The 27,379-nt window shown below is 38.1% G+C and overlaps 1 protein-coding gene across 1 annotated transcript in view; it reads left to right on the forward strand.

Annotated features, from left to right (window-relative positions):
- LOC110127197 (ATP-binding cassette sub-family C member 4-like) overlaps positions 1–20,608 on the forward strand; it is a 141,958-nt gene extending 121,350 nt beyond the window's left edge. The window contains exons 26-31 of the mRNA XM_020877307.2: positions 1,161–1,316; positions 4,493–4,582; positions 11,070–11,242; positions 11,528–11,633; positions 15,349–15,483; positions 20,518–20,608. Of these exons, the coding sequence (XP_020732966.2) occupies positions 1,161–1,316; positions 4,493–4,582; positions 11,070–11,242; positions 11,528–11,633; positions 15,349–15,483; positions 20,518–20,529 (672 nt within the window). The 3' untranslated portion in view covers positions 20,530–20,608. The remainder of the gene's footprint in view (positions 1–1,160; positions 1,317–4,492; positions 4,583–11,069; positions 11,243–11,527; positions 11,634–15,348; positions 15,484–20,517) is intronic.
- The last annotated feature ends 6,771 nt before the right edge of the window (positions 20,609–27,379 follow it).

Consider the following 27,379-nt stretch of genomic DNA (forward strand, 5'->3'; position numbering starts at 1 on the left):
GTAAAGTTCATAGCATATAATCAGTGCTCAGAAAGGTTTAGTTCTTCTCTGCTTAAAGCTGTGACTTTTAAAAAATTTATTGACTGAATTAATTTATAAATGATTGAAATTATGTCTCATACCCCTCATCAACTCCATAGTCCTTAATAGAGATGAAATCATCATTGGGGTAGCTCCCATCAGAGAATTTGCAGTTGGATAAGCTCATTGGTTAGGGGAAAAATGCTATTTTCTACATACGTGTTTAAATGCACACAGCTAAAAGTTAGCTAAAAGTTAGTTTTTACAGTACCGTTTCATTCCTGACCAGCATTTTACTTGCATTATACTGATTCTTTGATCTTACTGTTAAAGTACTTAAATTTTCTCTGCTTTGGTTTTAATAACTAGACTGACACTTGACATGTATCTTTCCCAAGGTACAATTATAACTGTTAACTGGTTAGTAAAATATCTTTTGAATAGCTCAGATGAAAGGTCCCGTATAAATAGCAAATGTTGTTTGTGTTGTTGTTGACTCATCACATGTATTTTGCCTATTGGCTACTGCCTTTTGAAACACTGAGACCTGCAGTTTACAATTTTAAGATGTTTCCTATCTAGATAGAGCATAATTAAGATATTTAACATCAGGAAGTGATTTAATTTCTCTAAAAAGAATAATTCCCCTTAAATAATAAATCCCTGAAAAAATGATTGCTTGTTCATATATAACTCTTCTGACTTGACTTGTTGACATCTCTGTAAAATTGCCACATCATTCTCAGACTTCTTATGGATCTCTTAGGAGACTGCTGTCTTTTCATTGCTAGTAGATATTAATAGATTCTGTTTTTTTAACACTTTCTGGGGACTTTCTGGGGGTTTCAACTAAGGAACTTTGTCAATATCTGATATTTTTGGTTCTCACAGTGTTGCGGGTGCTTCTGGTATCTAGTGGGTAGAATCCATGGTTATTGCTAAAACTCCTATGATATATAGGACAGGCTCCCAACCTCTCAACAATGAATAATCTGGCCCACAACATCTACAGTGCCATGGTTGAAATACTAATAGACTACTCTTTATGTAGAACTTTCAAAGTTCATCTTCAACAACCAAGGTTTCCCCCAGTTTTGTTTTATATTGTTAATTCTTAAACCTCCTGGATCTCTTTACAGACAGGCATTGTGGGAAGAACTGGAGCTGGAAAAAGTTCCCTCGTCGCTGCGCTTTTTAGATTGTCAGAACCCAGAGGTGGCATTTGGATTGATAATATCTCAATAACCAGTATTGGACTTCACCATTTAAGGAAGAAAATGTCAGTTGTACCTCAGGTATGCATGTCAGAGCATTGTCACGTGTTCTTTTTATAAGGCACCTTCATTAACTTGCTTTTAATTTGATTAATTTTTTTCAAAGTACAAGAAAGATTTGATCCTTTCCCCTCCAAGAGAGCATATTTTTAGCAGCAGATGTTTTCAATAGATTCCAGGGTTTGTTTGTTCTTTTGTTTTGTGTGCATGTGATTTAATAACTTACCAAGATAGACTTCTGGACTCAGACTTCTTAGGTGTTACAGTTTTATCTGCTGATAACCATGTAATATGGAGACCAAAATGATAAATGGTTGGTTTAGCATTGAAGAGGTTCCTATATGGAAACATGAATTTTAAGTGTCTTAAAGATGAAATTTTGCTGTGGGAAATAAAGATGATTATCTCCCTGGAGTGCTTTCTTTTTTTTTTTTTTTTTTGTAATTCTTGAGTTTTTTTCTTAATAGCCTTCTTTTGTTTAGAAATTTCCTTTGTATCTAGAGGTTATTTTCTTTTTTCTTTTTTTTTTTCATTTATTTTTATTAGTAGGAGGCTAATTACTTTACATCATTACAGTAGTTTTTGTCATACATTGAAATGAGTTAGCCATGGATTTACATGTATTCCCCATCCCGGTCCCCCCTCCCACCTCCCTCTCCACCCTGGAGTGCTTTCTGTGAAACTGTGAGACTTTGAGAATTACAAGGTGTATAGACTTTTGGGGGAAACTTTTAGAATTTAACCCTTAAATGATTTTAACCAGGGAGGCAGTACAGAATAGTAAGAAAAAGCACAAGCTATGAATCCCATCACTGTGCACCTCAGTTTTTAAGTTTTAATTATACCCATCTCAGGAATAACCCAATGAGACTAGTTAGCAGAAACAAATGGATGTGTCTGTAAAGTTCTTTCATATCCTTGGATAAAAGGATCTAGAAATCTGTGTTGTGTTATTTTTAATGTTTCTTAGTACTTAAAGGGCTTCCTTGGTGGCTCACGGGGTTAAAGCATCTGCCTGTAATGTGGGAGACCTGGGTTCAATCCCTGGGTTGGGAAGATCCCCTGGAGAAGGAAATGGCAACCCACTCCAGTATTCTTGCCTGGAAAATCCCATGGACGAAGAAGCCTGGTGGGTTACAGTCAATGGGGTCGCAAAGAGTCAGACACAACTGAACGAAGGCTACAGTCCATGGGGTCACAAGAGTTGGACATGGCTTAGCGACTAAACCACCACCACCAATAATAAAAGAGTGCTTGTGTACATTAAAAAAAAACAACAACAACTCTATAAACAAAGAAATAACATTAGATGATTCTTGGCTCTGCTGGTAATGTTTGGAAGCACATCTAAGTAAAGACTAAATATCCATTGACATCACACAGAACCTTAATTATTCTACTTTTTATGCATTTGTCTCCAAGTCACAATGTGGGTTGATAAAGAGAGATAATCTGGAGAAACTGGGCAGGATGTAAAGAGTTCCAGGAAATCATTCAAGAGGCAGCTAGGGCTAGAAGGTTTAAGAGTGTAGACCTAGTGTTAACATGACTCACATTTTTATTCCTGCTCTGCTTCATATGACTGTTGGGCCTCTATGAGGTCAGTCATCTTCATGCTTCAGTATCCTCAACCTTCTACCAGGTCTAGGAGTTACTGACTCAGATTTGTTGTAAAGGTGTAACTGGGTGAAAAAATGTATATGCTCATGGCTGCTTCTGGGAACCTTCAGTCAATAAGAATTATTATTATTATTCTTAAGGATCTAGACACTAACCTTTTAGGTTTTATTTATACTTAAGTAAAAAGGGTAACACGTTCTGGACCAATTGTGTTCTTTAATTTCTGTTTCTGTGGTTCTTGGTGATTTTTTATGCTAATTGCTTATAATATAAAAATTATTTACATAAATTTAAAGAGTGAAGCAAAAATAAAAACACAGTAGGAGTTTGGGGGAAAAACAATACGGATATCTAATGTTTTCTACCAAGAACTAGAAGAAGAATGTTTATCCTTTCATTTCTGGCTCACCTCCCACCAGGTTTTTCCTGACCACTGTCCTATACCCCAACTCTTATTTTCCAGGTCCCCAACAAAAACCTCTGGCATTTTCCTCAGCCCTCTCCACATCCTCCACTATTTTCTTCCTCTCCTTGAGGACAGACAGTGTATCTCCCATTTCTTTTGCTTTAGTGATTATTATGGTCCCTAACAAGGGGTACTAATACTTAGTTACACAAGTATTACTAATGATTTTCAACATCAGACGGTAAAGAGTCTGCCTGCAATGCAGGAGACCCAGATTCGATCCCTTGTGACCTGCCTTCCAGAAGACATTTAAATGGCTGACATGAGATTATGTATAAGAGTCTCTCCTGAAACTGAGAAAGATATATATTTCCAGAGTAATTTATTATGTGGCTTCTCCCAAAGCAGATGAATGGTGGGGGAGGGGGGTCTGTTTAAATTAAAATAATTTTAATTGTGACAAAGACCACAATGGGTTTCAGGTTATCTTGACCTCGAAGTTAATAATGGTGTTCTGTGAGGCAGGTCATCCTGACGCACAGGTGAGAGAACGTGGGGACCAGCTGGTGCAGGATCCGAGGAGATCTCTCCATGGACAGAGGAGCCGCAGGCCCCAGGAGCTGACATTCTCTTTGCATGTGTGGGGATTTCCATTCACACCTGTGGAGAGAGTCCCCATCTCAGGCTGTTTTACCAATGCAGAAAATATCCCAGTTCATTCTTCACTGCCAATGTGAAAAAATTTAATCTTGCTTTGGGATATAAACCTTAATTAATCATTCTGTTGATATTTTCCAGTATTACTTTAGGATTGACAATTAATCTATCCAGTTCTCTTGATGTAAAATTCCTCAAATAATTATATCCTCATTTTTTGTTTGAGCAGATATTACCAGGAAGGCATTTTTAAAAAGTCAAATCTTTCTCTTTTTTCTTCAATTTCTTCTTAAGACAACTTGACACTTTCTTTCATTTTTGGTCAAACATCTAGAAGATATTTTGGAGCACACTTTGGACAGTGGGAGATTAAAGATACTGTTTTGTAAAAAAGCATTTGAAACCTTAATAATGATTATAGTGAATTTTTCTTTTTTGTATATAAATTCTGTAAGCCTTCACGCAAAATGAAAAGATGTTAATGTGATAACATTCACTGTTTTGGGGCATTTAGGAAGCTGTTTTATTCACTGGAACCATGAGGAAAAATCTGGATCCCTTTGATGAGCATACAAATGAGGAATTGTGGAATGCCTTAGAAGAGGTAATTTATTAAATTTAATTAACTTGTTAGCATCAGTATATATATGTGTACATTTACAGCATTGCACATAATTAAGGGAAACTTATTTAACTGACTTTGTTTACTTCCTAGGAAAACATTAATGACATGGGTGCATGTGTAAATTAAAATGTGCAAAAACCACTACAATATTGTGTAATTAGCCTCCAACTAATAAAAATTTTTTTAAAAAAGAGAAAAAAATGTGTATGTTAATGGTGATGAAAACCAATAAGATAATGCCTTACACTTTCTTTTTAGCATTTTCTCTAGAACACAGGGGGCTTCCCAGGTGGCCCAGTGGTAAAGAATCTACCTGCCAGTGCAGGAGACGCAGATTCAGTCCTTGGGTCAGGAAGATCCCATGGAGTAGGAAATGGCAAATCACTCCAGTATTCTTACCTGGAGAATCCCATGAAAGGGGAGTCTGTTGGGCCATACTCCATAGGATCTCAAAGAGTTGGACATGACTGAGAGAGCATATGCACAATAGAATACAAAGTAGCTAGGTACATTATATTGTCCTTAATAGAGCACTAAACTAGAAGTTATAATTATGGTTTCAAGTTCTACTACATGAGCTAGTGAATTAGTTACCTTAATTACCCTGCAACATTCATTTTATTCCTTGGATCTTACCTACTAAATGGAGACAATAGTAGTTTTGCATTATAAACCAAATGACATCATACCAATAAAATGCTATGAAGTTTCATCAGAAGGTGTTTATAAAGATAAGTTATATAGTTGTTTTATAGAAATTATGTCCTTTTAATGCTACAGCATGAATGCAGGTAAGAGACTCTGGAGCTTTTGCTCAGTTTTTATATGGATAGGTTCATTTCTAAAGGATTTTCTGTTATTTTTTTCTCATTTCCATTTGGCCCACTTCTTTGAATTTCCTCACCCTTGTACACAAGCAATGTTTACTGTTAAGTTGCTGTTGATTTGTATATTTTGATACAAATTATTTTTATATTATTTTATCCTACTTTTGCAAATTGATTCTACTGATGGTAGAAATTATATCTAGGCTTGTAAACCATAGACAGACTTCTAATTTCTCACAGGACCTAGCTCAGTCTTTAGATTTTAAAAAGTTGTTACTCAGTGGCTAACTTTTGTCCAACTCTTTGTGACCACACAGACTGTAGCACGCTAGGCTCCACTGTCCTCCATGTCTCCCAGAGTTTGCTCAGATTCATGTCCATTGAGTTGGTGATGCCATTACTTCTTATCCTCTGTCATCCCCTTCTTCTTTTACCTTCAATCTTTCCCAGAATCAGGGCTTTTCCAATGAGTTGTCTTTTCACATCAAGTGGCCAGAGTAGTGTAGTGAAGCTTCATCTTTAGCAACAATACTTCCAGTGAATTTTCAGGGTTGATTTCCTCTAGTATTGACTGGTTTGATCTCCTTGTTGTCCAAGGGACTTTCAAGACTCTTCTCCAGCACCACAATTAGAAAGCATCAATTCTTTGGTGCTCAGCCACCTTTATGGTCCAACTCTCACATCCATATATGACTACTGGAAAAACCATAGCTTTGTTGGTAAAGTGATGCCTCTCCTTTTTTAATGTGCTATCTAGATTTGTCATAGCTTTCCTTCCAAGGAGAAAGTGTCTTTGAATTTCATCACTTCAGTCACCATCCATAGTGTCTGCTTCGGCTTTTTTACTCTTGTACTTGCCATGAAGTGATAGGACCAGATGCCATGATCTTAGTTTTCTGAATGTTGAGATTTAAACCATCTTTTTCACTCTCCTCTTTCACCCTCATCAAGAGGCTCATTAGTTTCTCTTAAGTTTCTGCCATGATAGTGGTATCATCTGGGTATTAAGGTTATTGATATTTTTGCCAAAAATCTTGATTCTAGCTTATGATTCAACCAGCCCAGCATTTTGCACAATGTACTCTGTGTGTAAGGTAAATAAAAAGAGTGACAATATACAGCCTTGTTGTACTCCTTTCCTAATACTGAACTAGTCAGTTGTTCTATGTGAGGTTCTGTTGCTTCTTGTCTTGCATACAGGTTTCTCAGGAGACAGGTAAGGTGGTCCTGTACTACCATCTCTTTAAGAATTTTCCATAGTTTGTTGCAACACTTAATAAATGTGTATTAAATGTCTGATTTATCTCTTCATTTCAGAAAAGTGTGGCTTATTTCTTTAAAAACATATTTTAAATACAAAGCCAAGTGACTGTCCATGTCCATGTTGTTGTTTGAATTCATGTTTGTTATTTAACGTCGCTCTTCCAGAGATAACTCTGAAATCTATAATACATAGATGAGCTTTGACTGTGAGCAAGTAGATTTGGAAGCTGACAATTTCCTGCCAATATTTCTGGTCTCTGAAGGACATCAACATTGAGTCTTTATATACCGACTTTGCTTTTCAGAAACTGTAAGGATTTTATTTTCCTAAATTGGGACAATTGCTTCACTTTCTCCTACTTGATAAGCAGTGGACCTCTGATTTCATTTAAGTTTGTGAGTCTTTCTACAGTTAAATTCTAGAATAGAAATGAGGAGTGTGGCTAATAATCAAATATAGAGAAAAATAGGATGACCCACTGGTCTTGAAACCACAGGACATATTTAACGGTGAAATTGTGATATCTTAAAAAAAAAATGAAAATACTGTTAAACTATTTTTCTGTTTGTTTTCCAGCTTGAGATCTCTCTTCACAGATTCTCAAGTACTAAAGTTACTATAGAATTTTAGGACACATTGTTCCGTGGAAAGAGAGTAACTGTTAATTGGGAAACAAATCCTATCAAATGCTATCTTAGAACTTGGCCCAAATGTAATTCCTCTGTTCAGTTCAATTCAGTTCAGGTCGCTCAGTCTTTGCAACCCCATGAACTCAGTATGTCAGGCTTCCCCATCCATCACCAAATCCTGGAGCCTACTCAAACTGAAGTCCATTGCCTCAGTGATGCCATCCAGTCATCCCATCCTCTGTCTTCCACTTCTCCCACCTTCATTTTTTCCCAGCATCAGGGTCTTTTGAAATGAGTTGGTTCCTTGCATCAGGTGGCCAAAGTATTGGGGTTTCAGCTTCAGCATCAGTCCTTCCAATGAATATTTAGGACTGATTTCCTTTAGGATGGACTGGTTGGATTTCCTTGCAGTCCAAGGGACTCTCAAGAGTCTTCTCCAACACCGCAGTTCAAAAGTATCAATTCTTCAGTGCTCAGCTTTCTTTATGGTCCAACTCTCACATCCATACATGACTACTGGAAAAACCATAGCTTTGACTAGATGGACCTTTGTTGGCAAAGTAATATCTCTGCTTTTTAGTATGATGTCTAAGTTTGTGATAGCTTTTCTTCCAGGGAGCAAGCGTCTTTTAATTTCATGACTGCAGTCACGATCTGCAGTGATTTTGGAGCCCCAGAAAATAAAGTCTCTCACTGTTTCCATTGTTTCCCCATCTATTGACCATTAAGTAATGGGACCAGATGCCATGATCTTTGTTTTTTGAATGTTGAATTTTAAGCTAGCTTTTCCACTCTCCTCTTTCAGTTTCATCCAAACCCTCTTTAATTCTTCATTTTCTGTCATAGGGTGGTGTCATCTGCATATCTGAGGTTATTGATATTTCTCCTGGCAATCTTGATTCCAGCCTGTGCTTCATCCAGCCTGGCATTTTGCATGATATATTCTGCATATAAGTTAAATAAACAGGGTGACAATATGCAGCCTTTACTTACTCCCATCCCAATTTGGAATGAGTCTGTGGTTCCATGTCTGATTCTGTTGCTTCTTGACCTGCACGCAGATTTCTCAGAAGGCAGGTCAGGTGGTCTAGCATTCCCATCTCTTTAAAAATTTTTCATGGTTTGTTGTGATCCACACAGTCATAGGCTTTGGCACAGTCAATAAAGCAGAAGTAGATGTTTTTCTGGAACTCTCTTGCTTTTTCAATGATCCAGTGGATGTTGGCAATTTGATCTCTGGTTCCTCTGTCTTTTGTAAATCCATCTTGAACATCTGGGAGTTCACGGTTCATGTATTGTTGAAGCCTCTCTTGGAAAATTTTGAGCATTTCTTTGCTGGCATGTGAGATAAGTGCTATTGTACAGTAGTTTGAACATTCTTTGGCATTGCCTTTCTTTGGGATTGGAATGAAAACTGACCTTTTCCAGTCCTGTGGCCACTGCTGAGTTTTCCAAATTTGCTGGCATATTGAGTCTAGCACTTTCACAGCATCATCTTTTAGGATTTGAAATAGCTCAGCTGGAATCCCATCACTCCACTAGCTTTGTTTGTAGTGATGCTTCCTAAGGCCCACTTGGCTTCACATTCTAGGATGTCTGGCTCTGAGGTGACTGATCACACCATCGTGATTATCTGGGTCGTGAAGATCTTTTTTGTATAGTTCTTCTGTGTATTCTTGCCACCTCTTCTTAATATCTTCTGCTTCTCTTAGGTCCATATCATTTCTGTCCTTTACTGAGCCCATCTTTGCATGAAATGTACCCTTGGTATCTCTGATTTTCTTTAAGAGATCTCTAGTCTTTCCCATTCTATTGCTATCCTCTATTTCTTTGCACTGATCACAGAGGAAGGCTTTCTTATCTTTCCTTGCTATTCTTTGGAACTCTGCATTCAAATGGGCATATCTTTCATTTTCTCCTTTGCCTTCTCTTCTTTTCTCAGCTGTTTGTAAGGCCTCCTCAGACAACAATTTTGCCTTTTTGCATTTCCTTTTCTTGAGGATGGTCTTGATCACTGCCTCCTGTACAATGTCACGAACCTCTGTCTATTGCTCTTCAGGCACTCTGTCTATCAGATCTAATCCCTTGAATGTATTTGTCACTTCAACTGTGTAATCATAAGAGATTTTATTTAGGTCATACCTGAATGGTCTAGTGGGTTTCCCTACTTTCTTCAATTTAAGTCTTAATTTTGCAATAAGAAGTTCATGGTCTGAGCCCCACTCACCTCCCAGTCTTTGTTTTTGCTGACTATATAGAGAGTTGTAACTCCTGGTTTTTATTTCCTATTGCCTCTACTATCCTTTTTTCCCATCCTAGTACTTAATTATAACTTGATTATATGATTACACTACAGAGGGACTTCATATTTGTATTATTCTCATAACCATCCCTGATTCATAAAAGAAGACAGAGTCAGAGAACAGTATTTTCTGAAAATATATTTCCCTTCACAACCTTTATTCCTCATGAAGCAAATATGGACTTGAAGGAAAGTTTAAAAAAAGAACAAAAACAGATTAGCAATGAGAGTTCATCCAAGTCAGGGGCAAGTATGAGATTATTTCTTCAAAATTAGGAAGTCAGTCTTAAAACCAACAACTTGCACCACAATCCAGATCTTATCCTTTAGATTCTATGTACCTTTCATACTAATACTATATATCAATACCATATTTAATCTTAATGCTGGATTCTCGTTTTTGTGATTGAACTCCATCAGGAGCACAGTTCAGGATCACATGCATAGAAGTGCTCTAGCATTTAGGATACCATGGAAACATTGCCCAATCACCCTTGGGCAATGTTTTGTTATTTGATGGTGTAATTCTGTGTCTCTGCTTATTGGCCTTCACTCATCAATCTGTTGGTCTCTTAATTTGAAGTGCATTTATTCTTTGTTGTTTAAGTATAATCTGAGTTTGGTCCTTGTTCTATAATATTTCTGCAAAAATATTCATTGAACTGATCCCTGTCATCAATGTAACTTCAGCTTATCTTTGGTAGTTAAAAATTTAAATTTCTTTTTTTCACAATTTTAGGGACATGATTTAAATACTACCTATACCCATAGTCTTGGGGGAAATAGATGTTATGTTGTGTCCTGGTTTTCATGAGTTTTCATTCACTGAAAGACATTTTTGACATTGAAGAAAATACACTTCACTGGCTCAGTATTGATGTGATTAAACTTGGGAAAGAACCATCACAAGAATAGGTTTTAGGATTACTAATGTATGAGGTACAGTTTACCAGTGTTTGAATTCACATTTGTTTCCAACTTTTAGACCTTATAAAATGGTAAAGTGCTGATAAGATTATATCTTTAGAGAACCACACTTTCTATCATATATATATTTTAAAATTTCCCATTAGTGTACCAACTCCTATGCAAAATTGTACTTTGGGAAACTTGACTCAACCATAAAGATCCTTTTAACTTTTCTGTTTAAACCACATTGGGAGAAATAGCTTCCTTTTTTGAGATACTTCCTTAACTAGTACCTAGGTGGGGTTTCTGGTAGGTGGTAGGTGGCAGGGATGGGAGACACAGAGATCTTTTTGTCTTGAACTGATGCTACAGTCTTTCTCAGTGAATGCTCATTGAAAGGAGCTCTCCTCATCACATGACTGTATGTGTAAGATATGTAAGAAGTCCTGAGGATGTCAAAGCTCTAATGTCTAAGAGACTTGTCTGCTTAAGTAGCAATTTATTTAGAAAAATGCTGTTCTTTCTATATCCACAGGTACGACTCAAAGAAATCATTGAAAGTCTTCCTGGTAAGATGGATACTGAATTAGTAGAATCAGGATCAAACTTGAGTGTTGGACAAAGACAACTGCTGTGCCTTGCCAGGGGTATTCTCAGAAAAAATCAGATACTGATTATTGACAATGCCACATCACATGTGGATCCAAGGTATGGAACTGAGGTCCTTGAAACCTGGTATCTGAATTTTAAATATGGTAAATGGAAAACATTTAGTGGTGATATAGTTTCAAGCAATTTTGAGGGAAGATTATTTTCCATTGTTTTAAGAAAACTCATCAACTTCTGTTGACTTTTTAAACTTAATTTTTGGAATAAGTCTTTGTCTTAAAGTATTGATTTTAAAAAGCATCATAAAAATATCATAGGGTATTTTCAAACCTCAAGACCACTTTTCCAGTCTAAACTGAACTAAATCAACTTCCTTGATTCCAGAACTGATGAGTTAATACAAAAAAACATTCGTGAGAAATTTTCCCAGTGCACTGTGCTGACCATCACCCACAGGTTGAGCACCATTATTGACAGCGAATGGATGATGGTAAGACCCTCACCTCTGGAATTTGAGCTGCTTCTAGTCATGTTCAGTTTTTCAACTCATCTTTCCTTGTAAAACTTGATAGGAGCCTTCAATAATTTAATTTTCTCTTAGTTCCTCCTCTCATTCTTGACAATAACTCAAGTACGTAAGTATACTTTCAGAATGTGCTATTAAATAATATATCCAGTATAATTCATATATCCAGTAATGCCATATTCTCATGTTAAAACTTTACTTGAATTATTATTTTTAAAGAGTGTAGAAAGAAAGGTAGATTAGGGGCTGAAATACTGTAGATAAACAACTAGCAGGTCCCTGACACAGTAGATCTGGACACTGCACACATGGCAGGCTCCAAGTTTTGGTCTCTGGTATTGGTAAAATAATCTGCCTGCCAATGCAGGAGTAACAGGAAAGGCAGGCTCGATCCCTAGGTTGGGAAGACCCCCTGGGGAAGGAAATGGCAACCCATTTCAGTATTCTTACCAGGGAGAATCTCATGGACAGAGGAGCCTGGCGGACCATAGTCCATGGGGTTGCAAAGAGTCAGACACAACTGAGCACACACAAACACATCTGTCTAGTATCTTCCTTCCAGGTTTGATTGGCTTTTTCTTCCTTAATAATTTGATACTTCCTTCCTTAGCTTTATTTCCTTCCTTTCTCCCTCTGTTCCTTTTCCTTATTCTCATTTTCATCTCTTTCTTTGTTCTTTCCCTGCTGAGTTCCAATAAATGTTAGGGTGTGGCTTCTAAAATAATAAGGAGACTATCTGTCAAAGGAAGAACAATCTTTGGCTGCATATAATCTCAAAGGAATGCAGGGGATTTTAAGATTAACACCCTAGCCTGTGACAGTGATCTGATTTCACTCATGTGGATGATAACCATAGTATCCACTGATTCTGCTTGGTAATGAAATAAGAAGGCCTGCATATGTGTAAGAAGCAACAGACGGAGTTAGCCAGTGATTTTGTTGGTCCATACAAAATAGGTAATAATCCAGAAATAAGTGATCAGTAATCCCCAAACTTCCTTATGCCCAGTGACAATAGGACTTTTGACTTCTTGGGAAGTTTCTGGGATACCACCGCCCACACTACCATTGTCAGATGGGATATCAGTGGGGACATTGAGTAGATAGCAGACTGTTACCTTTGAGGCAGTGCCTATAGTCTCACTCCTTGAACTGGACATGCACAGGAGTGAGTTCCGGGGGGGCAGACAACAGCAGCAGGGCATCTGAAACCAAGGGATGCTCTAGGCTTTAGTCAGTGTGTCCAGTCACCCAGACTAGAACATCACAGTAGGAAGCAGGCCCCACCTACAGATTTTCATGAGGGACAGGGTGACATTCCAAGATTGCAGGACAGTGACTCTTCAATTCTAGAAATGTTATTTAGCATTGGCTTTGCTGTTATTATCAAAATATATTCATTTGTTAATTCTTTACTTACCCATATCTCCTGGTATATTTCAATAACCTCAATTTTTTTTCTCTTGGTCAGTGTCTTAGAACAAATCTTTAATAAGGTTTTACAAAACCGTTTACAACTCACCTCCCCACATTTCTAGCTTTGTCCCACTCTGTTCTCCCTCTTTCCTTTATAGCTAAAATCACATTGATGATCTTTCAGTTCTCCAGGTACAGTGTTTACTCTCTTATAGTTGTGCCCTCTCTGAACTGTTGTGGCTGAGACTAAGGTGATGGAAGTAGAAATGGTGAAGTGGTTGGGATAGAGGGATTTATGATAAATAACGAAGTGAAGCCAAGCAGACTGTGTGATGGGTTGAACGTGGGATCTAAGGGCAGAGAGGGGAATCAATGCTGGTGTCTGGATTGGGTTCTGAGCATCTGGGTGAATTGGGAAGATAGAGGGAGAAGGGAAATGCAAGGGTTCACTTTGGAGCCTGTCACCTTCATAATGATTGATCTTGTTTTCCATGGTAGACGATGTTCTAGGGAGATTCTGCCAGGAGATGTGAATTTAGTCACTTGTTTACATCTTGGTCTGAGCTGGTTGCAGTTGCTAACTCCTCTGGTAGGAATGGTAGGATTAAACCTCAGGAGACCCAAGAGATATGCATCTCCCAACTTCAAAGTTGTGGGATTTCTCTGTGCATTCCATGCACCCCAGGTGTAAAATTTGTGTTTCCTTCTAGTGCTTCTGATTACTGGTTGGCTTTCAATTCAGCGAAAACACCATAAATAAAGTTCTTTCTCAAATATTTGATTTTTTAAAAAATTTTATTAGAGTATAATTGAATTACAGTGTTGTGTTACTATCAGGTGTATAGCAAAGTGAATCAGTTTTACATATACATATATCAACTCTTCATTAGAGTCTTGTTCCATATAGGCCATTACAGAGTATTGACTGCTCCCTGGGCTACAGTAGGTCCTTAATAGTTTCTATTTTATATATAGTAGTATCTATATGTCAATCCCAATCTCCCAATTTGTCCCTCTCCTACCTACCACTTGGTAACTGTAAGTTTCTTTTCTATATCTGTGACTCTGTTTCTGTTTTGTAGATAAATTCTTTGTACCCTTTAAATTTTTTAAAAAATACTTTTATACCCTTTTTTAGGTTTCATATATAAGTGATATAATATGTTACTCTGACTTACTTCATTCAGTATGACAATCTCTAGGACCATCCATATTGCTGCAAATGGCATAATTTAACTTTTTTGCGGTTGAATAATCTTCCATTGTGTATATGTACCACATTTTTTTAATCACTGAAATATGAACCTCAATTTCTTACTTTCTTCTTTAATCTTATTCAAAGAAAAAATTGGTTTTCTAGAGATGTCTTCTGTTCACAGCAGTTCAGCTAAAGTAGCTCTTAATGTATCAGCTCCTTTTGCCAGACTTTCACTCTCAGAATAATAAACTACAACCAAAATCAACTTCAAGAAGCATCTTAACTTGTCAGACAATGGATTCTGCACTTTCTTAGCAACTTACATAATCAGGGCCCTGTGGGTTGAGAAAAATGCACAGTCTGGAAGTTGAGAGTTATGTTTTATTCAGTGGACTTCCTAAGGACTTCAAGTTGGGGATGGAGCATCTAAGACAATGCTGAGAAACAGTTATAAAGAGGCAAGGGTAGGGGGTCAGGATGTATAGGAATTTTTGCAACAAAAGACTAGGTAGTCAGAACAACAAAAGATTACTGTTAATTAAAGAAAATCAGATATCTCAAGTAAATGAATTTAGCACTTCTATGTTTAGGGGGAGCTATAAGAGTTTGGGCTCACTGAAATCATTCCACTGACATGCACCTCAGCTATCTGGGCCAGTATCCTGTATTTTCTCATCCTGAGTTTCCTCAGAGCTCACTGCAGGGAGTGGCTGCAGTCTGGCGACTGATAGATGGCAAGTATTCTTTCCTTTCTGCGTTCCCTCAGGGCTCACCAGCTCATGATGGTGGCTATAGTCACTGATGATGGTGACATCCTTTGTTTACTAATATGGCAGGAAATATTTCATTTCCCATCTATACCATTAAAATAATAAAAGGTTGGGTTGGGCCTTTATTTGCCTAATAAAACAAAGTAATCAAACCATTAAAATATCAGCCAGGCCTACCACCCAAATAGATTTTCTCTATTCTCCCCTTTCTGTCCCTTTACAAACTATTGTCTGATTTATAATATGTTATTGTAAAACATGGTGTGCTAATGGGTTTCTTCCTGCTGATTGACAGGTTTGGGATTCAGGGAGACTGGATGATTATGATGAGCCATATTGCATGTTGCAAGAAAGAGACAGCCTGTTTTACAAGATGGTGCAACAACTGGGTGAAGCTGAGGCCACTGCTCTCACTGAAAGGGCAAAACAGGTGAGCTTGCTGTGGGAAGCTGTAACTAAAAGTTCGTCTCCACAGCACACTCCTCATGCTGTGGCACCACGGATGTGGTAACAAGCACTCTGTGTCCTTTTCAATTATAAGCCTCTGGAGACAAAACCTCATGATTGAGTCTTAACAGCACATACAGAAGGCAGATCTGCTGAGAATTGGCAGCTGTGTTGGTGGTGGGGTATAGGATGTGCATGCACACATGCATGAGAGATTTCAGATTAGAGTTTCCACATGATTGGAATCTGGGTTCCATGATTCTCATGGAACACAGTATACTCTCATTTTTCAGACCCTTTACTTTTGTCCTAATTGATGCTCAGAACATTGGTGATGCAAATGTTTCAAGGAACATCTAGGGAACTTGAGATTTTGAGGGAAATAACATTTGTAATATTCTAGGTCTAGGAAGAAGTATAATGGAAAGATGTAGATCACTTCTGTTTCTAATCTGTAAAGAAAACTAGCACCTGATAGTGTCACTTTCTTCCTAATTCTTTGTCATTTAGAATAAGGTCCAGTTGCCTCCCTTATGGGCTTCCCTGGCAGCCCAGCTGGTAAAGAATGCAGGAGACTTCAGTTTGATTCCTGGGTTAGGAAGATCCACTGGAGAAAGGATAGGCTACCCACCAGTATTCTTGGGCTTTCCTGGTGGCTAAGCTGGTAAAGAATCTGCCTGCATTGCAGAAGACCTAGGTTCGATCCCTGGGTTGGGAAGATCCCCTGGAGAAGGGAACAGCTACCCACTCCAGTATTGCTTCCTCTACCTTGTAGAAGATGAAATTGTCATCATGATAAATCAAGAACTCATAATGTTGCAGAGAGGAAGGCAATTCTAAGTCCATATTGGAAACTGTTTCTTTGACTTGCTTTCCATTGCTCTTGTTGTTATAATCAAATTTAATGGCTTGTCTGGAGGACCCTGTCCCTCCACTTAACTTTAAAATAAAACACCTTTGTTTGGTCCATGAAGAGAGAACTTGTCCCTGCCCACCTGTGAATCAATTCAGTTTAGTCACTTAATTGTGTCCAACTGTTTGCAACCCCATGGATTACAGCATGCCAGGCTTCCCTGTCCATCATCAAGTCCTGAAGCTTGCTCAAACTCTTGTCCATTGAGTCAGTGATGCCATCCAACCATCTCATCCTTTGTCATCCCCTTCTTCTCCCACCTTCAATCTTTCCCAGCATCAGGTCTTTTCCAATGAGTCAGTTTTTCGCATCAGGTGAGCAAAGTATTGGAGTATCAGCTTCAACAGTCCTTCCAATTAATATTCAGGACTGGTTTCTTTTAGGATTGATGAGTTTGATCTCCTTGCAGTGCAAGGCACTCTCAAGAGTCTTCTCCAACACCACAGTTCAAAACCATCAATTCTTCGGTGCTCAGCTTTCTTTGTATCCAACTATCACATCCATACATGACCAATGGAAAAACCGTAGCCTTAACTAGATGGACCTTTGTTGACAAAGTAACGTCTCTGCTTTTTAATATGCTATCTAAAGTTGTCATACCTTTCCTTCCAAGGAATAAGAGTCATTTAATTTAATGGCTGCAATCACCATCTGCAGTGATTTTGGAGCCCAAAAAAATAAAGTCAGCCATTGTTTCCACTGTTTCCTCATCTATTTGTCATGAAGTGATGGGACTGGATGCCATGATCTTAGTTTTCTGAATGTTAATCTTTTACTTTTTTTTAATATTTTTTATATTTAAGCCAACTTTTTCACTCTTCTCTTTCATTTTCATCAAGAAGCTCTTTAGTTCTTCACTTTCTGCCATAAGGATGGTGTCATCTGCATATCTGAGGTTATTGATATTTCTCCCGGCAATCTTTATTCCAGCTTGTGCTTCCTCCAGCCCAGAGTTTCTCATGATGTACTCTGCATAAAAGTTAAATAAGCAGGGTGACAATATACAGCCTTGACATCCTCCTTTTCCTATTTGGAACCAGTCTGTTGTTCCATGTCCAGTTCTAACTGTTGCTTCCTGACCTGCATACAGGTTTCTCAAGAGGCAGGTCAGGTGGTCTGGTATTCCCATCTCTTTCAGAATTTTCCACAGTTTATAGTGATCCACAGTCAGAGGCTTTGGCACAGGCAATAAAGCAGAAATAGATGTTTTTCCGAGACTCTCTTGCTTTTTCAATGATCTAGCGGATGTTGGCAATTTGATCTCTGGTTCCTCTGCTTTTTCTAAAACCAGCTTGAACATCTGGAAGTTCACGGTTCACATATTGCTAAATCCTGGCTTGGAGAATTTTGAGCATTACTTTACTAGTGTGTGAGATGAGTACAATTGTGTGGTAGTTTAAGCATTGTTTGGCATTGCCTTTCTTTGGGATTGGAATGAAAACTGACCTTTTCCAGTCCTGTGGCCACTACTGAGTTTTCCAAATTTGCTGACATATTGAGTGCAGCACTTTCACAGCAATATATAATGTTTCATACCCAGTTCTGTTTTGGGGGTAGCAAGCAACAAGAAAGTACAGTTGATAGGAAGGTGGATGTCTCAGTGGTTTCCTGTTTCATTTATGGAGTCGATTCTCTCTCTCCCATGATGACCTTTTTTTTTTAATTTTATTTTTTTTTCCATGATGACTTTATTGACAATACCCACAGATATATTCAGAGCCAGGGTTTATATAACATCTGTAATCGTACATTCAAGTGACCCAGCTCATAACATGAGTCAGCCTCAAATAGATTTTCTATTTTAAAGATTCAAACAAAACTTTTCATATTCTTCAGGAGAAAAAAAAATGACAGTCAAAATCCATTTTCATCCAAACACATTTTGAAATAAGAGTTCACAAGTCTTGACTTTATTTCATTTTGTTATGTGTATCTGAGCCTGGGGACTCAGTGGTAAAGAATCTGCCTGCCGATACAGGTAACATGGGTTCAGTCCCTGGGTCAGGAAGATCCCCTGAAGAAGGAAATGGCAACCCACTCCAGTATCCTTGCCTGGAAAATTCCATGGACAGAGTAGCCTTGAGGATCCATGGGATTGCAAAAGAGTCGGACATGACTTAACAACTCAACAACAACAAATCTGTTAAGAAACTGACATATGATACAGTTACTGAAAACTGATGATTCTGGAACTTGCCAGCATTTCATTTCCTTTTTATTCTTATCATACATTTATCAGAAAACCTATATCTCTTCTAGTTCAGCTGGAAATTGGTAGAATTGAAGAACTTAGGCACCTGGCAAAGAACTGTCCTATATTGTGGCATCATCTTACATTTAAGAGAGGTTGGTTGGTTGAGTCCTTGTTGGATCTTTTCTACACGCCTTATGACTGCTTTGCCTTACAAACTAAATGCCAGGATATTTCATACATATATGCTAGCATTTCAGTGCTTGTCAATAAGAGTTTATAAAATATAGGGATTTCAACCTGGTGAAAATGAAGTCAAAGTGAAAGTCGCTTAGTTGTGTTCAACTCTTTACGACCCCATGGACTATACAGTCCATGGAATTCTCCAGGCCAGAATACTGGAGTGGGTAGCCTTTCCCTTCTCCAGGTGATCCCCCAACCCAGGGATTGAACCCAGGTCTGCCGCATTGCAGACAGATTCTTTACCAGCTGAGCCACAAGGGAATATTAGCATACAAATCTATTGTGTTCATTTTATGTGTGAAAATGACAAATCCTCATACAGTCACTAGATTTCCCAGCCTCTTTGTCACGCTGTTTTTAATTTATCTCCAGGCTTTGAGTCAGTAAAATGATTTTGTTTATCAATTAAATGTAGTGATAAAATATATCTGTGAATCAGAATGATCAGAACTCTAGTAGATCTACAGGTTGTTTGACATTAAGCCCAGTCCCACCAAGGGTTTTAATGGGGTTACTTCCTCCCTAAAATAAATAGATCTCTGCTTTTTTTTTTTTTTTCCATTTATTTTTATTAGTCGGAGGCCAATTACTTTACAACATTGCAGTGGTTTTTGTCATACATTGAAATGAATTAGTCATGGATTTACATGTATTCCCCATCCCGGTCCCCCCTCCCACCTCCCTCTCCACCCCATCCCTCTGGGTCTTCCAGGTGCACCAGGCCCAAGCACTTGTCTCATGCATCCAACCTGGGCTGGTGATCTGTTTCACCCTAGATATACATGTTTCGATGCTGTTCTCTTGAAACATCCCACCCTCGCCTTCTCCCACAGAGTCCACAAGTCTGTTCTATACATCTGAGTCTCTTTTTCTTTTTTTGCATATAGGGTTATTGTTACCATCTTTCTAAATTCCATATATATATGTTAGTATACTGTAATGGTCTTTATCTTTCTGGCTTACTTCGCTCTGTATAATGGGCTCCAGTTTCACCCATCTCATTAGAACTGATTCAAATGAATTCTTTTTAATGGCTGAGTAATATTCCATGGTGTATATGTACCACAGCTTCCTCATCCATTGTCTGCTGATGGGCATCTAGGTTGCTTCCATGTCCTGGCTATTATAAACAGTGCTGCGATGAACATTGGGGTGCACATGTCTCTTTCAGATCTGCTTTCCTCGGTGTGTATGCCTAGAAGTGGTATTGCTGGGTCATATGGCAGATCTATTTCCAGCTTTTTAAGGAATCTCCACACTGTTTTCCATAGTGGCTGTACTAACTTGCATTCCCACCAACAGTGTAAGAGGGTTCCCTTTTCTCCACACCCTCTCCAGCATTTATTGCTTGTAGACTTTTGGATAGCAGCCATCCTGACTGGCATGTATTGGTACCTCATTGTGGTTTTGATTTGCATTTCTCTGATAATGAGTGATGTTGAGCATCTTTTCATGTGTTTTTTTGCCATCTGTATGTCTTCCTTGGAGAAATGTCTCTTTAGTTCTTTGGCCCATTTTTTGATTGGGTCATCATCTCTGCTTTTTAAAATGGTGACTCCACTAGTGATATAATTTGTGCCAACATGAAAAAGTGGACGTAGAAATGTATTGCCTCAGGGAGGACTTTACAACTTTTAAACATGCTGTTTTTGTCTTTTTTTCTCCCTCAGGTGCACCTCTAAAGATATCACTCATGGTGACCATGTGATTATGAACACTACAGTGGACAGCCTTCAGCCTTAACAATTTTTGAGTCAACACTGTGATTCTACCATGAGGTCAAGTCTATCCCAAAGTCATCTTTCCAATAGGTTTTACACTGTATAAACTATGTTGTACTTTTTTTTATACCAACAAGTATTTATACACACAAGATGTTAGTTTATCTATCTTTTTCCCTCCAACTACAGCAACTGATTCCAAGCTCTTACAAAATGATTTATTATTTTTATTTCTATGTTATACTATTTTCTTATCAAAATCAGAGGTTCAGGTCACCAGTAAAAGCTGTCTACCAGGTTTTCTGCCTTGAGAGATTCCAGAGCCAAAGCTCATTTTCTAATGTGTAAGACAAAGTTGTCACAGATGGTTTTTTTTTATATTGTTCCCCAAATTACCTACTACTTTCCAGTCATGTCAGGGCTTCAACTTACTTGAAGACTAGTGTGAAGTAGCTGTTTTGTGTCACCACTTCCTTTAATATAACTAGAATTCATTATTCTACCCAAAGATCTCTACTTAAAACACTACAGAGAAAACTAATAAGAAAAACAAAAATATATTGTAGTTTAAGTTAATTATGGGAGAGGAAGGTGTCTCCCGCTCCAAAAAAATTAAAATGATACATGGTTAAAATATAGAAGGACAATATTATGTTTTCTAAAAGAGAAGAAAGAGAAAATATGCTTTCTCAAAATAGAAGCCCTTCTAGGGGATTTGAGAATGAAGGACAGATGTGTGATCTGTTGTCTTCTAGATAGAGAGTTTTATTTTTTTAATTTTTTTATTGTGGTAAAATGTGTAACATAAAATTTGCCATAAAGTCACTTTTTATTTTTTCCATAAAGTCACTTTTAAGCATACAGTTCAGTGATGTTAATCCCATTCACAGTGTTGTGCAACCATCAATGTTTACTTTATTTTTGGTAATTATGTTAGTACTGTTCATTTTGTTATTTGTATAGTCATTTTTGGTAAGTTTTATTTCTCTAGAGGTGGATCTATTTCCTATGAGTTTTGAACTTAACTGGCATAAAGTTACTCCCTGTATTTATATCTTTTATGTTTAAACTCTGCAGAATCTATAGTTGTGTTATTTTTTTTCTTTTTAATTTTCTTTTGAGCCTTTTTTAAAATGAGTAATCTTACATGACTTTTTCCTATTTTAAAGAATCACAATTTTTGCTGAATTGATATTTCCTGTTTTCTTTTCTACTTCATATTATTCTGTCTTTCCTTCAACTTTTCATTTATTTTGAGATTGATTTCCTAAAATTCTTAAATTAGAAATTTAGATTAACTTTTAACTTAATCATTTTTTTAGTGTAAGTACATTAACTACTTTTTCTTTTTTTACCCTAAGACCCACTTAACTATAACCTACAAGTTTGGATACTAGCACTGATCAATAACCATACCATTAAGTATTTTCTAATATCTAATTGAATTCATTATTTATATCTTTTACCCATGAGTTATTCATAAGGGTAATATTCTCTAAATTTCAAGTGCTAATGGATTTTTTTCTATTAGACTGAACCATGGGTAACCACTAACTTTCAATCTTTTTTCACCTATATAATAACAGTTTAATATGGTTCAAAATAATAGTTTTCTTTTGTTATTAACATATAACAATTTCAACATTTGAATGAGTCAGACAACATTCAATTGAGGATTTTAAACTAAAGGTAACCATGTTTACATACAAAGTTCCTGTTTGCACCACTTGTATTTTATTTGGGAAAATTTAAAAGTGTTAAAAGTATGTGTATAAGCAGTAAAGTTCAAATAAAAATCCTCCCCGAGTACTGATTTTTTTTTTTTAATACGTGTTGCAGAATGGTTCTCTGGGATACAGATTCAGATGGAGTTTAGTTCTGGAATGTTTATCAGGGGTTCCCTTGGGATCAACACTTATAGAATCAGGAGAGAAGAAACAGGGTAGGGCAGAGGGGAAATCAAGCTGGAACACTGTTCAGATGACGTTAGCTGACCCCATGGGGGTGTGGAGTGAAGATAGTCCCTCAGGGTTGTCCTGACAAGTCCACTGGCCAGGTTTTTATGCTTCCACCTGGATGGGTCATTGCATAGAAGCTACCCCCAGAGGACCTGGTGGCTGAAGACTGCCCACTGACAGCACATCCAGCAACTGGACGACAAGTCCTCAAAGGGAGGTCTGGACAGCACATCACCATGACCCCACAGCAAGGGTCACAGCTCCAGAGGTAGGTGATGAGGATGTACTGTGGGGAAAACTCTTGATTTTTTAGTGTGCAGCTCAACCCTGTGCACCTCCCACTTCAGTCATAAAAAAGTGAGGAATAGTTAGAGGAGCTTGTGTTTTTCAAGTCCAAAGCCAATACTGTGCATTGATTTATATGATTCTATTTTTGAATCAGTACCATTGTCCAAATGTTGAAGAATATACCTGAAAACACAACAGGCCACTTTAAAACTCTTCAGAGTTTTGTAACCACAAACTTTGTGTTAAAACTTGTTTTACACTATTAAAAATATTGATAATGTATAATAGGGCCTTCTGAAAGCTTGTATGGTCTCATTTTAAACATAAATATCATGGTGACCATTAACTCACATGCTGACAGTGTAATACTCAAATTCTCCAAGCTAGGCTTCAACAGTACGTGAACTGTGAACTTCTAGATGTTCAAGTTGGATTTAGAAAAGGCAGAGGAACCAGAGATCAAATTGCCAACATCCTCTGGATCATCAAAAAAGCAAGAGAGTTCCAGAAAAACATCAACTTCTGCTTTATTGCCTATGCCAAACCCTTTGACCGTGTGGATCACTATAAACTGTGGAAAATTCTGAAAGAGATAGGAATACCAGACCACCTGACCTGCCTCTTGAGAAACCTGTATGCAGGTCAGGAAGCAACAGTTAGAACTGGACATGGAACAACAGACTGGTTCCAAATAGGAAAAGGAGGATGTCAAGGCTGTATATTGTCACCCTGCTTATTTAACCTATATACAGAGTATATCATGAGAAATGCTGGATTGGGTGAAGCACAAGCTGGAATCAAGATTGCCGGGAGAAATATCAATAACCTCAGATATGCAGATGATACCACCCTTATGGCAGAGAGTGAAGAAGAGCTAAAGAGCCTCTTGATGAAAGTGAAACAGGAGAGTGAAAAAGTTGGCTTAAAGATTAACATTCAGAAAACTAAGATCTTGGCATCCGGTCCCATCACTTCATGGCAAACAGACGGGGAAACAGTGGCTGACTTTATTTTTTTGGGCTCCAAACTCACTGCAGATGGTGACTGCAGCCATTAAATTTAAAGACACTCCTTCGAAGAAAATTTTGACCAACTTAGTGTGTTAAAAAGCAGAGACATTACTTTGCCAACAAAGGTCCATCTAGTCAAAGCTATGGTTTTCCCAGTAGTCGTGTATAGATGTGAGAGTTGGACCATAAAGAAAGCTGAGCACCGAAGAATTGATGCTTTTGAACTGTGGTGTTGGAGAAGACTCTTGAGAGTCCCTTGGACTGCAAGGAGATCCAACCAGTCCATCCTAAAGGAGATCAGTCCTGAATATTCATTGGAAGGACTTATGCTGAAGCTGAAACTTCAATACTTTGGCCAACTGATGCAAAGAACAGACTCATTTGAAAAGACTTTGATGCTAGGAAAGATTGAAGATGGGAGGAGCAGGGGACAACAGAGGATGAGATGGTTGGATGGCATCACCGATTCAATGGACATGAGTTTGAGTAAACTCTGGGAGTTGGTCATGGACAGGGAGGCCTAGTGTGCTGCAGTCCATGGGGTCACAGATAGGACATGGCTGAGCAACTGAATAGAACTGAACTGAACCATTAACAAAGAGGGTAGTGCTTGAGAGGTTAGTACAGATGGGGCACTAGGTTTTATGTGTAAAGGGCTTAGGTGAGCCCTGGTGGCTCAGCTGGTAAGGAATCTGCCTGCAATGTGGGAGACCTGGATTCGATCCCTGGTTTGGGAAGGGAAAGACTACCCACTCCAGTATTCTGGCCTAGAACATTCCAGGGGTTGCAAAGAGTCACCATGACTGAGTGACTTTCACTGTTATGTGCAAAAGCTATTATTAAAAGCTATTAATTTTCCTTTAGTTGACCTGTAGGAGTTGCTTGTATATTTTTGAGATTAATCCTTTGTCTGTTGCTTCGTTTGCTATTATTTTCTCCCAATCTGAGGGCTGTCTTTTCACCTTGCTTATAGTTTCCTTTGTTGTGCAAAAGCTTTTAAGTTTCATTAGGTCCCATTTGTTTATTTTTGCTTTTATTTCTAAAATTCTGGGATGTGGGTCATAGAGGATCCTGCTGTGGTTTATGTCGGAGAGTGTTTTGCCTATGTTCTCCTCTAGGAGTTTTATAGTTTCTGGTCTTACATTTAGATCTTTAATCCATTTTGAGTTTATTTTTGTGTATAGTGTTAGAAAGTGTTCTAGTTTCATTCTTTTACAGGTGGTTGACCAGTTTTCCCAGCACCACTTGTTAAAGAGGTTATCTTTTTTCCATTGTATATCCTTGCCTCCTTTGTCGAAGATAAGGTGACCATAGGTTCGTGGATTTATCTCTGGGCTTTCTATTCTGTTCCATTGATCTATATTTCTGTCTTTGTGCCAGTAATGATCCAATCAAAAAATGGGCCAAAGAACTAAACAGACATTTCTCCAAGGAAGACATACAGATGGCTAACAAACACATGAAAAGATGCTCAACATCACTCATTATCAGAGAAATGCAAATCAAAACTACAATGAGGTACCATTATACGCCAGTCAGGATGGCTGCTATCCAAAAGTCTACAAGCAATAAATGCTGGAGAGGGTGTGGAGAAAAGGGAACCCTCTTACACTGTTGGTGGGAATGCAAATTAGTACAGCCACTATGGAAAACAGTGTGGAGATTTCTTAAAAAGCTGGAAATAGAACTGCCATATGACCCAGCAATCTCACTTCTGGGCATACACACCAAGGAAACCAGATCTGAAAGAGACACGTGCACCCCAATGTTCATCGCAGCACTGTTTATAATAGCCAGGACATGGAAGCAACCCAGATGCCTATCAGCAGACGAATGGATGAGGAAGCTGTGGTACATATATACCATGGAATATTACTCAGCCATTAAAAAGAATTCATTTGAATCAGTTCTAATGAGATGGGTGAAACTGGAGCCCATTATACAGAGCGAAGTAAGCCAGAAAGATAAAGACCATTACAGTATACTAACACATATATATGGACTTTAGAAAGATGGTAACGATAACCCTATATGCAAAACAGAAAAAGAGACTCAGATGTATAGAACAGACTTGTGGACTCTGGGAGAAGGCGAGGGTGGGATGTTTCAAGAGAACAGAATTGAAACATGTATATTATCTAGGGTGAAACAGATCACCAGCCCAGGTTGGGTGCATGAGACAAGTGCTCAGGGCCTGGTGCACTGGGAAGACCCAGAGGGATCGGGGTGGAGAGGGAGGTGGGAGGGGGGACCGGGATGGGGAATACATGTAAATCCATGGCTAATTCATTTCAATGTATGACAAAAACTACTGTAATGATGTAAAGTAATTAGCCTCCAACTAATAAAAATAAATGGAAAAAAAAATAAATAAAAGCTATTAATTTTCCTTTAAAAACAGAGAATGTGGATTAACTGAGCTTTTCTAAATCTAATGGTCTAAGAAAACTTTTTTTCCCAAAACTAAAATGGCAATGTGTGTTGAAAAGTGGGTGAAACATATATTTTTTTGAATTTAGAACTAAAAAATAACATTACTGGAAGGAATAACATGCCCCAGCCCTATGAGACTTCTGTCTACACACCCAGCCCAGATTACTTGCCTTTAGAGTAAAATTGGGATTGTGTGTATAGCTTTTCCCTTCTCCAGGGGATCCTCCAAACCCAGGGATTGACCCCACGTCTCCTGCATTGCAGGCAGATTCTTTACCAGCTGAGCCACAAGAGAAGCCCTGACATTGGATGGTTCTGACTAAATTCACTCTTTCACTCAGCAACCATGCTCATATTTATCCATCCCAAAAGGTGGAAGCTTTGGGTATTACAAAAAAGTGATTTTTTCCAAAAACTATTCATGTTTAAATTTGGAGGAAATTACATTAAAGATATTTTTTAAATTAAATATTGCAGACTTCCTAGACAGAAAATGAGCCTCTGAGATGGAGTTTTATCACATTCAATTCAGTTGCTCAGTCGTGTCTAACTCTTTGTGACCCCATGGATGGCAGCACACCAGGCCTCCCTGTCCATCACAAACTCCCTGAATTTACTCAAACTCCCGTCCATCAATTCAGTGATGCCATCCAACCATCTCATCCTCTGTTGTCCCCTGCTCCTCCCATCTTCAATCTTTCCCATCATAGGGGTTTTTCCCAATGAGTCAGTTCTTCGCATCAGGTGGCCAAAGTATTGAAGTTTCAACTTCAGCATGAGTCTTTCCAGTGAGTATTCAGGACCGATTTCCTTTAGGATGGATTGGTTGGATCTTCTTGCAGTCCAAGGGACTCTCAAGAGTTTTCTCCAACACCACAGTTCAAAAGCATCAATTCTTCAGCTCTCAGCTTCCTTTATAAAAGTCCAACTCTCATATCCATACATGCCTACTGGAAAAACCATAGCTTTGACTAGATAGACCTTTGTTGGCAAAGTAATGTTTCTGCTTTTTAATATGCTGTCTAGGTTGGTCATAGCTTTTCTTCCAAGGAGCAAGTGTCTTTTAATTTCATGACTGCCGTCACCATCTGCAGTGATTTTGGAGCTTCAAAAATAAAGTCT

Source organism: Odocoileus virginianus, chromosome 8 (assembly GCF_023699985.2).
Source record: "Odocoileus virginianus isolate 20LAN1187 ecotype Illinois chromosome 8, Ovbor_1.2, whole genome shotgun sequence".
Lineage (NCBI taxonomy): Eukaryota > Metazoa > Chordata > Mammalia > Artiodactyla > Cervidae > Odocoileus > Odocoileus virginianus.